The sequence below is a fragment of the Mangifera indica genome, chromosome 5, assembly GCF_011075055.1.
Source record: "Mangifera indica cultivar Alphonso chromosome 5, CATAS_Mindica_2.1, whole genome shotgun sequence".
NCBI lineage: Eukaryota > Viridiplantae > Streptophyta > Magnoliopsida > Sapindales > Anacardiaceae > Mangifera > Mangifera indica.
This window is the reverse complement of record NC_058141.1, coordinates 20,031,071-20,042,907: the sequence shown is the minus strand read 5'-3', so window position 1 is coordinate 20,042,907 and position 11,837 is coordinate 20,031,071. Positions and strand designations below refer to the sequence as shown.

Sequence of the window (11,837 nt, the reverse complement as noted above, 5' to 3'; positions counted from 1 at the left end):
TGAATTGGTTTGAGTTCGAATTTATCTATAATCACCAGTGTCAGCTCAAGTTTGTTTGAGCTACTTGGAGATGTTGTTAGAGAGTTGCAATAAAAATGTTGGACAATGTTTTTATGCTTTACAAATTGGGTTTGACTCACATTAAGTTAATAAGGACTTATTGTTATAACAGTACATAGGATTAGATTTAATTCAAACAGAGTTTGAACAAGACTCATTTCAAAAGTGATGAGCTAAGACTTAAATTCAATTTGAAAACATTTACACTTTCTGTTTAATTTGAGTTAGTGAAACTTAAACATTCGAATAAGTTTAAATTCAACTCGTTTTGAGCTCAAGCAACTAATATTATATTCAATTAAAGGTTGATATGAGCCAAGTTAACAAGACGTAAATACATTGTTTTGACTTGAATGAATTAAAACTCTAACTTAATAGTTCAACTTAAATTTGACTTATTTATTTCTTCGATAATAATATTAACTTGTATAACAACATTGTTTACTTTATTAATATTATTATTTATTTTATTAATAATATTTCAATTATACTACAAATTTGTCCAAATAACCTTATGGTTAAATTGGATATTATTAATTTGAATTTAACTTAAATTTATCTTAAACTTAATACCTCCAATTCACCTCTAGCTCTAGCTTTAGGCCTAATAGTATGTCACAAAATGGGCATTGGATTGCACATTTGCCGTATGGATCCAAGACTCAACGAGTTTCAAAATAAGATTAAAATTAAAAATTAAAAATTGAAAAATCGTTAAAACAACATAAACTTACACGTCATAACTTGCTGACAATATAAAGTTGTATACAAAATTCAAAGAAGATCCATGTTTTCTATACGGTCAAATCAATCTAAATGGGCCCCCAACCCATCCTCTCAAAAGATACAATGGATGTATCCTCCCATGTAAATTTACACCCAAGCTTTAGTAAAAAGAGAAACATAATTTTATAAAATTTAAATATTTATGTATAAATTAATTTTTATTAATTTTTTAATTAAAAATAAAATTGTTATTTTATTTCAATCATAAAACATTATAAAATTTATATTATTTTATTTATTAATTTAAAAAACTAACAATTTTCTTTATAATTAAATTTTAAAAAATTCACTTTTCTTTTGTACAGTTTCAAAACTTTACTTCCATTTTTTGATGATAAACTTTGGCAGACTTATCTTCTTCCTCTATAGCGAAGATAGCTCGAAGGTTATGCCTCAATAGCCGAGATGACAAAGGGATCGTTTGGATAATGAATCTTTCGTCATCTAGCAAACCTAGATGACGATGAAGATAAATTATTTGATTCATCATCATCTAAATGAAAACATAGACAGATTCATCTTCGTTGTCGTTTAGGCCTATTGGATGATGAAAGGTTTCATCATCCAAACAATCCCTTTATCGTTCTGGTTGTCAAGGAAGAGTCCTTGAGTCATTGTCGTCGTTGAGGAAGAAGATAGGTCGGCCAAAGTTAGTCATTAGAAAATGGAAGCAAGGTTTTGAAACTTTATGAGAGAAAAATGAATATTTTAAAACTTAATTCTAAGAGGAAATTGTTAGTTTTATAAACTAAGAAGAGAAATGTATAAATTTTATAAGGTTTTATGGTTGTGATAAAATAACGATTTTATCCTTATCTCTAATAAAAGTAACTCTATGAATAGGTATTTAGATTTTTAAATATATATATATATATATTTGTCTTTATATTAAAATTTGAATAAAAAATAATCCTTTGTCCTAAATTTACATATCCAAAAAGTTCAATTTAGAGTTATACAATAATAATATTATTAATATTGTTATTTATTTTATTAATAATATTTCAATTATACTACAAATTTGTTCAAATAACCTTATAGTTAAATTGAATATTATTAATTTGAATTTAACTTAAATTTATCTTAAACTTAATTTACCTCCAACTCACCTCTAGCTCTAGCTCTAGGCCTAATAGTATGTCACAAAATGGGTGTCGGATTGCACATTTGTTGTATGAATCCAAGACTCAATGAGTTTCAAAATAAGATTAAAATTAAAAAATAAAAAATCATCAAAACAATGTAAACTTACACATCGTAACTTGCCGACAATATAAAGTTGTATACAAAATTCAAAGAAGATCCATGTTTTCCATACGTCAAATCAATCTAAAGAGGCCCCCTACCCAACCTCACAAAAGATACCACACATGTATCCTCCCATGTAAATTTACACCCAAGTTTTAATTAAAAGGTAAACATAAATTTATAAAATTTGAATATTTATTTATAAATTAATTTTTATGGGTTAAAAATAAAAATAAAATTATTATTTTATTTTAATTATAAAACACTATAAAATTTATATTATTTTTTTATTAATTTAAAAAAATTAATAATTTTTTTATAATTAAATTTTGAAAAATTTATTTTTTCTTTATAGAGTTTCAAAACCTTGCTTCCATTTTTTGGTGATAGACTCTGACAGACCTATTTTATTCCTCTATGGTGACAATGGCTCAAAGGTTCTTCTTCAACAACTAAGATGACGAAAAGATCGTGTAGATGACAAATCCACTGTTGTCTAGCAAACCCATATGATGACGAAGACAAATTATCTAATTCATTGTCATCCAAATAACAACAGAGACAAATTCATTTTCATCATGGTTTGGCTCTATTGGATGACAGAGGTTTTGTCATCCAGACGATCCCTTTATCTTCCTAGTTATCAAATAAAAACCTTTAAACCATTATCGTTGTTGAGAAAGAATATGGGTTGACTAGAGTCAATCTTTAGAAAATGGAAGTAAAGTTTTGAAACCTTTAGGAGAGAAAAATAAATTTTTTAAAACTTAATACTAAAAAAAATTGTTAGTTTTCTAAATTAAAAGAAGAAAATATATAAATTTTATAAGGTTTTATTATTGTGATAAAATGACGATTTTACTTTTACTTCTAATAAAAGTTACTTTATAAGTAAGTATTTAAAATTTTAAAATTCTATAAATATATATTTATCTTTAAATTAAAATTTAGATAAAAAATAATTTTTTACCCTAAATTTACATATCCAAAAGTTCAATTTAGAGGTGTACAATAAATGAAGTCAAAAGTAAGACAAAATTTCCGTGAATGAATGTTTCAACGCAATTAAATTATAAAAAGACCAAGAGTGAATTACAATTTTCCAACCAAAGTTAGTGGCTCCAAAAGAAATTTTCCAGAAGTACGTTTAAAATAACCTGAGACCCTATTCAAGTCTCTATTTTTCTGGAAACCTAAGCCACCTTCCTAACTAACCACCACAACTTGTGGGTTTCCAGGCAAATCATTGTGTAGATTAGATGGCATCTTTCTTCAACAAAACAGTAATTTAGATCAGGCAAATACCACCAAACCTAAATTTGGATTCGTCTACTAAGCTTTATCGTTTTGAATTAAGAGTCGAGCTCGCGCATTTAATTCAGAAATGGAAAAAGACTTTTGGGAATATTTTATTTAATCTTCTCCAGATTTCCACAGAAGAGACAAAAGGGTGCCTTCCTCCATTGAAGATAACCAAGGTCAATTAGTCAAACCCTGATGATGCCATCTGATGTCGGGGACGTTTACGTCATCGTACTAGAAATTGAATTATAAATACAAACATCTGCTCTATCTGTCCAGTGATTGAAGAAGATCTAATGTTATTTTAATACCAATTTGATTGACGATGGCGGATTCACCTTTAAAAGTTCCCCCTGTGTTGATTTGTCTAGCAGAAAAATGATTTGATATTTTTGGAACCACTTGATATATAATAAGGCAATAAGTCCTTCTGTTCCACCACAGTTGGAAATCTTTTATGGCTTAAGTAGATGTTTGGAGTAAGACACTTTTTCATCACATTTATTTGATTGCAGAAGATTCTCATTTGCTCCCCTAGTTTGGCATTTGTTATATAGTATGAGAGATATATTGGAACCAAATCAAATTGAGTTTGAATAATGATTATTTTAAAATCTAATTAAATTTGATCAATTGATAAACAGTAATATTGAAGAAGAAGACGATGAATCACTATAAACATATAAGAAAAAGTTGTCAACAAAGAAGAAAAAAATTTGTTGAAGAAGAAGAAAAATCACCGACAAAGGAAGCTTTGATACAGTAATACCTACGAGCCTTCAATCTTAAGTTGAACTAAAGTTTTGATTGACGCTCCATCCGTTCAAGCCAAATATAGATTATAGTCCAAATCAACTCATTTTGAACCTAAAAGTAAATTCAGTTTGAACTAAACCTATGGTTAACTCAAGTTCAGATTTTGTTTGAGCCGATGCACAATATCACTATAAGACTACTAATAGTATGAATAATATCATCGAGGGGTAAACAATGTTATTGACAAAATAAATAATATCATTAAATATACAAACAAATTGATCTCGATCGAGTTATCAAATTAAAATTTTAGTTTGAAATTGATTTATTCGTTCTAAGTTATAGATCTGATTAGAACCATCTTAAGTAGGATCCACCGTTGAATTATGTATATATATGTATAATTCATTTTCTTTTTGGCACAGTCCAATATATATTCTTTATACAATTTATAAGACTCTCATAAAATGATTAAGGTAAAATCATTCAAGTAAATACCAGATCACAGTTCAATTATTTTTGTAACAGTGTTGTTTATATACATTTTTACAGGATTCATGCATGTTTTATACACATTTTTACAGGATTCATGCATGTTTTATCACACTTAACTCCATCATCATGCATGTCTTTCAATATCTACACCAATACATGAGAACCCAAGTATTACAAATTTACACATGTTTTGTACTGAAGATCGTATTTGGAGGAGCCTTCCAGTTCTAGCTACTGTTCATATGGCACTGAAGCTGCAGCTTCTATGCATAAAAGCTTCTCAGCAAGTAACTCCTCTCTCCATTTTCTGTTGACTTTGGCTATGAATTCTTCTATCTTCCTTTCTAAATCATTGTCTATCCCATCATCTTCACTCTCAACATCTTCTGTATCAAGATCATCATCATTATCTTCATCATAACCATCATATCCATGATCCTCATCATCATCTTCATCATCATCATCATCATCATCATCATCATCATCAGGGCTATCGTAATAACATGTTTCATGAAGTACAGGAGGAGAAGGATGAAAGAAAATCCAATCAAAATCTATTGCAGACGGCTTTGAACTCCCAAGAAAGATGGTGATAATGATAACATTAAACATCACAAACACGGAAACCCGTTTAGATTTTGCCACAAAGATGAAGTCATACGTAGAGACAGAAGGGTTGTGATGATGCTTAGGAGCTGAGAGGCGTGATAAAGACAAGAATATGAATACGAGCAAAGGGATACTTAGGAAAAAAATATACACAAGTTTTGGTATTGCAGACTTCATTTTTATCCCCCAACTGCAGCTAGCCAGCCAGCTTTCTGTGATAATTTTCACTCTCTCTAATAGGAGAGCGCCTAGGTAGGATAGCTTATTTTTTGGTGGGCTGACTTATATAGCCACCCAATGAAGCTATTCATTAGTAGTATTAAATTTGAACTGTACCAAACCAAATTGAGTTTGAGTTTAACTAGACTTAAAAGAAGTCTAACTCCCATTGAATTGAGATCGAGTTTATTTCGATTTAAAAAGAGTCGAATTCAAATTCTATTCAATTTGATACCATAAACAATTAAAATAATATTATTTTGACCACTCGATTGAGTTTGATAATTTAAACATTCTCCAACTTAAGTTCAATAATACAACACCCTCTAAACTCAAACTAGTGAAATGATGTAAAAGTAGAGATTGCCCTTATCTATATGTCATGTTAGTTTTGTGTCTTGTCAAATCCTAACCCACTCATTAAACAAACAAGAATACCTCATATACAAATGAATGGATATTAACAAATATAAACAAATTGATATACCATTTCTTAATTAAATAATTTTAAATTAAAAATTAAAAAAATAATTAAATCATCAAATCACACAACAAACATTAATTTGTTTGTACATATGAATTAATATTCTATGTTTGTGGATACAATATTGTCCTTAAACAAATGAGAAAAAGTCCACCAAGAATGTGAAAGGAACTCAACTTTTTCCAAGACGAGGATTAATTTTATGGCAAATGCAAGTGGCAAGAAGTTTCACAGAATTTGACAGCTCGGGGACGATTAGTGAGTCGTGAGAGAGGCAGATTCAAGAGTCCGTGACAGAGCAGATGTCCACCTATTACTAAATTATATATTATTGACTAGAAAAGTACACAAGTCTTCGTTATTTTACGTGTCACTTGGTAGGCCATCACTCGTTTAGTGGTTAATCAAAAATAGCAGCTTTGGACTTACGAACACCTAGACCACTAGTGGGAGATCTATCTTTTTCTGTGTTTCTTTATTCAACCAATTGGTTTCCAATTTTCTACCCACGAAAATGAGGTCCAACTCCAAAATTAAAGGCGGATTCGAATGGAACATATCTTAAAACAAATCAATTGACCTCAACTAGCTTGGCTGGTGAACAAGATCACCAAAGAAGGAGACTGGTTAAAGAAGAAGAAGAAGAAGAAGAAGAAAAATGGTTGTCGAAGAACCATCCAAGAAAAAGTGATTAAAAAAACAAAAACTATTCAAACATAGAAAAATCACCAACAAAACAAGCTCCAATGCAATTAAACCGACGAAACAAAAAGATTCAAGATTCAGTTTGAATTCAGTTCATTCAAGCTCAGAACAGCGATCTAGGATTGAGTAGCTTGTATTAAATCCACCAGGATTCAAAATCTAATTGTTTACCGAATCAGTTGGCAATAAATCAGAAGATCAGTAGTGCAGAATGAAAATAATCTACAAACTTAAAGACTAACTAGAGTTTAGATAATTAAGTTGTTGGTTGCCAATAAATTTGTCAGTCATAAAACAACGAACTAGGATAACAACATCCACTGAATTAGGCTAGAAATAAGATGTAATACCTTATCCACCTAAAATTAAAAACAACGCAAAAATAATAATAACAATAATAACAATTGTCGGCAAAGAAAAGCATTTAACCTAAGTGGAAATCCTGAAACCCTACTTCTTCCTAAAATTACATAGATTATTCAGATAAGAACCAATCTCAAAACTCTTCCAATGGCAGTATAATACCAGATCAGAGGGATAAAAAGAGTCAGTGATGAGACCTTGAGAACTTGTTTTGGCATTAGTCATGTTAACTTGCAGGCAGAGATATGTTGATGTCCGTCGTGGAATTTCTGGGTTCCGGGATGCTGCTCCAGTTTTCTCTTCCGAAGGGAGGTGAAGGCGCAGGGTTTGGCTTCGGCGTGTTAGAATTTTGCTGTCCATTTCTATCCACACTCTCTTGTTCTGCATCTGAACTAGGTATGATGGGGTTGGACTCTGCCTTCTGTTTCTTGGGTTTCTGCTCTTGATGGTTGCCTGGTAGAAAGCTTCCTACCACAACCTAGCCAGGTAAAAAAAAAAAAAAAAAACTAGTTAGGGGAATATTCAAGGACATTATTTTTGGAGTTGCAAATATTTTTGTCAAGTGCCGGGAAAAAACAACAAACTACCAGGCAATCGGAGGAGAATAAGGTTAAATTTGGTTCTTTGTTAGATAGATGGTTCCTTATGTTGTGTCTTGCCAAAGTCCTTGGGTTTTAGTTGTTACCATCCCGAATAAGTCATATAACCAATTTTGTAACTAATGATAATATGTGTTCTTGTGATTCAATGTTAACTTTAATCCTCCAATCAATGGTGATACATTATCATTGAAACCCAAATTGGTACTTGTACATAGCTTTTTTTGGCAACAGATCTACACATTGACCTTTCTCCCTCTGGTCCTAAATGATGAGAATAGATCTGGAAATGACAAGGATTTACCTGCACAGGACTAGCTGCAACTAGAAGTCCGGCTACTCCTCCTCCTACAACTCGACCATCCGGACTTGCCAAAGAGACACTCATCCCACCTGATCTGCTTCTTGTCCCTTGACTCTCAGTGGGCATAAATGATCCAGACAAGGAAAGAATTTCAAAGCGACCCTGTCAAAAAATGAAAGAGCTAAGAAAAGTTTCCTTCAAAAAGAGAGTAGAAACTTGGAGGACCACCAAATCCTTATGCAGTCAATGAGTAATCACATTTTCCAAATACTCTATAATAAAAATTTCAGAGTTAAAAAGCTACACACATATTTTCAGAGACAAAAATTAACACAACAGGAATGGAAAAGTAAACCGATAAGAAGAGAGCAAGGAGAACCTTTCTCTAACAATTTCACAACAAAATACATTCTAAGTGGAATACAAAATGCCAGACCTCATACGTCAGTGTGCCCCCAGAAGAATCAGGTTGACGAAGTGTAACATTTGAAATTACTCCGTTGGCAGACAGGATGCAAATTGCTCGAGGTCCTTGTTGAGAAAATGATATTACCTTCATTGTAACATCCTTCAACAACCAAAGAAACACCCCCAATGAAGAGCAATATAAGATAAATTCTCAGTCTCTTTTTTAAAATAAGAAGCACCATCCTCACCACCGAAAATGAGAAGAGAAATTACACTTATTGGAAACCATGTAAAGCACAAATATGACTATTGAGCATATCTAACAAAATTAAGGTCAGTTATGAATGGATATAGCAAAGATTTCATATTCATAAAAAAAAGTATACCCCACTTGCTTACGGCTTGGACAATATCAATGAATCAAAAAGTGAAATTGAATCTCCATGGAATCAATGAAATAATTTTTTTTTCCAACACTAAACATACCTCGCCAGTATTGACAGTGATGACATGGGGCGTAAAATTTGTACCAACAGAACAAGCAGATAACTCACCTATAAAATAACAATGAACATGAGAATCTAAAAGTTTTGGCATTTTAAGTAAATAATATAATCTGCTACTAAGGACACTGTTAGTCCTGTTATAGGATTATGAAAATAATGTCTCTAACATGCAATGTTGGCACATTGACAAAAAGCGATACATTATAATACAATTTTTTTCATTGGGTGTGTGAGAAGAAGAGGGCAGGTGGTGTAACAATTGTTACCCATGCCATCATACAAGCATTTACCACATAAGCATGATAGTTAGCAATTGTTAAGAAAGATCCCAAATAATAAAGAATCAACGATGAGTCCACTATATGTTAGATAATTCCACAATCACATTCAACTGCAAGAAAGCATAGCTTTGTCGTCTTCATGAAAAATTGGCCCCACATTGGGTATGTTAGAAGGTGGATCTGAAGTATAAAGTTCTACCACTGCCGAATAAAAATTGATTTCTTAGATTCCAACTTCCATTAGTGAAGATAAGGCCTGACCTGGGTTATGACTCTTCTTTTGGGCTTGGTATAAAGGCTTAACGAACTTTCACAGCAGAGCCTTGCCTTATATATTAGCAAAGCAACAAAATGATGAAATTTACAAGTGTCCAATTAGTAGTCCAGATACACAGAAGATTTTATCTAACCCATACTCAACAGAGGTATTTCATTTATCCAAAAGCTCTTCAGAGTAAGGTGTACGAATATGCTAAAAAAGCATTCAACTTAAACAAAACACCAAAAAAAAGGGACAGTTACCTCCATTGGACCATAAATATCCTAAGAGATCAGGAATAAAAACATCCTATTCATGTTTCAGCTTTTAAAAGCAATTCCAAATAACTAAAAGGACTTACCAATTAATTATCCATGCAACTTATAACATTTTTCCAGTTTCTGGTTTTGAGGCAACAAGGTAACAAAATCTTAGTCACATGGGAAATATTCCTCACCCTGAATTAAATCCAAGCTCAGAATAGTCCACCGTATACATCAATAGAATCAGCATTATACTTCCAAATTTGTACCAGTGCATTTCATAATAAAGCCCCACATATACTTTAACCAGTACTATTATCAATAAGAGAGTTTAAGGAATCTTGTAAAAGGGAATTTTGAATTTTTCAAAACAAGCTAGAGAGTAGTCCCAAAAGGCAAGTTGGAAGTTAGTTCCACACTTCCACTATCAAATACAGAAATAAATCAATAAATATTCCCAGGAATTCATCAATGATCCATTCAATAAACTCAAAGTAAGATCAAACCAAACACCATGCTACTAATCAAACTAGAGAAACAGCTTTAACTGATTACCAAAATTGTCCATCCCCATTCTCTTTAACTGCTTGCTTTCAAAACTACTGAGCTTGCCTCTTCCTCGCTTCCCAGATGAGAAATCACCAGAAGGTGGAGCTGAAGATGAAATAGGCATTGGTGACAATGCCATAGTGACACTCCCATCTGGTCCATATTTCCTTGGCCGACCTCTCTTCTTCTTTTCTGTGGGGCCAGTCAATCCTACACTAACTGGGGACGCTGCCATTACTGGGGACCCATCAATTTGGCTCAGATTTTCTGTTCTTGGAGCCACATGGTAGGCTGATGGAGCTTCTGCTCCAATCACTGTAACCCCTGAGTTCATTCCTTCTCTTGCTTCCATGCATAGACCATATATCAATCAAACCGCCCAACTTTTGACAAAGCTAGATACACCTTCCAGCATCTACAGTACAGTCCTGCATATACTTAACAAGATATAAACTAAATTTATTCAATATTCTACACGATTGTTTAGAGGGGAAAAAGACGCAACATTTCTTCAATCTTTAAAACGTGCTTCTCAAGCTAGGTATCTCTCAGAACACTCAAAGAATAAAAACTAATTAAACTATTTGACAAACAAAAAATATAAAATTAAAAGTTTATCAATCTGAGTAACTTGATTAAGCATAAAGATCAACATCTTAAAATTGTAGCCATACTACAAAATTTTTTTTTTTAAAAAGAAAAAGCCAAAACCAATCTATTTTCAGCTTTATATTTTTCATAAAAATCTTTCAAAGATCAGACACTTAACCAAAAGTTCATCAGAAGTTTAGAATAATTTTGGAAAACAAACCATGGCACAAAAACAGTAACTGTAAGCTCAATACTGTGTTAAAGTCTTCAAAGATCAAAACCAATAACCGAATCAACACTCCATGAATCACAAGCAAACAAAATAAAGCTTGAACTCACCATTTTCCTGACCTTAAAATGTTCAGAATCAGTGACTTAGACTACAGCTAAATGAAGAAACAAAAAATAAAACAAACATAAAACACAACAAAAAAGTGTTTTAAGTTTGAAAGATCATGACCTGTAACAGTGATTCTGACACTCCAAAAAGTTCTTCTTTAACTTTAAACTGAAACCTTCTGTTTTAGACCTTTTCACATTTGCAGAGCTCAAACAGAGTTTTAGAAGTTTCTCCGTAGTGAAATTTCAAAAAAATAACAGTACGGTTACTAAGAAGAAAATACTTTTTGTTTGTTTCCTGAGAAAACAGTTTCTCCGGGAAACGAAAACCGGTTATTTTTTTTCTACTTTTCAGGTGTCGGAAAACCGCAAGCCGATTTTTACCTTTCTCTCTGACTGAACGGAGACGGGTTGTGAGAAATGAAAATAATAAATATAATATACTCTTAGAAAAAACTAAAATTGAGAAAAATAAAATTAAAAAACAATAAAAAAAAAAGAATAATTATTTATTAATTAATTGCTAAACCCGATAAATGCAATTTGGTTAAGAGAAATTTCACGTCCGTGAGGGAAATTGAATTTTGAAAAAATTGTATAAATGGGTAATATAGTAATTTGATTAAAAAAGTTCTAGGAAATAATGAAGGAGTGGCGACTTTTTTTTTTTATTGCGTTTCCTGTTTTTCCATTTAAAGCTGAAAAGGTGGT

The 11,837-nt window shown here is 31.8% G+C and overlaps 1 protein-coding gene across 3 annotated transcripts; it reads right to left on the bottom strand.

Annotated features, from left to right (window-relative positions):
* Window positions 1-6,894: 6,894 nt before the first annotated feature.
* On the bottom strand, window positions 6,895-11,547 carry LOC123215413 (AT-hook motif nuclear-localized protein 1-like). Of its 3 annotated transcripts, none has more exons than XM_044635487.1 (6): window positions 11,127-11,547; window positions 10,203-10,624; window positions 8,825-8,892; window positions 8,367-8,498; window positions 7,931-8,092; window positions 6,895-7,505 (listed from the first exon to the last, which is right to left on the bottom strand). In XM_044635487.1, exons 2-6 carry the CDS (start codon window positions 10,546-10,548, stop codon window positions 7,254-7,256), a joined length of 960 nt encoding a protein of 319 aa, XP_044491422.1. In that variant the 5' UTR covers window positions 10,549-10,624; window positions 11,127-11,547; the 3' UTR covers window positions 6,895-7,253. The 3 variants fall into 3 exon arrangements, with proteins under 3 accessions (XP_044491422.1, XP_044491423.1, XP_044491421.1); XM_044635488.1 differs by having other exon boundaries at window positions 10,203-10,633; window positions 11,248-11,547; XM_044635486.1 differs by having other exon boundaries at window positions 11,248-11,546.
* Window positions 11,548-11,837: the final 290 nt, after the last annotated feature.

Coding starts and splice junctions, on each gene's coding strand:
- LOC123215413 (XM_044635487.1), bottom strand. CDS start 10,548: ATGGAAGCAAGAGAAGGAATGAACTCAGGGGTTACAGTGATTGGAGCA. Junction 8,893..10,202: donor AATGGGGATGGACAATTTTG/GTAATCAGTTAA, acceptor GTTATTTTATAG/GTGAGTTATCTGCTTGTTCT. Junction 8,093..8,366: donor GGGGCACACTGACGTATGAG/GTCTGGCATTTT, acceptor ATTTTTTGACAG/GGTCGCTTTGAAATTCTTTC.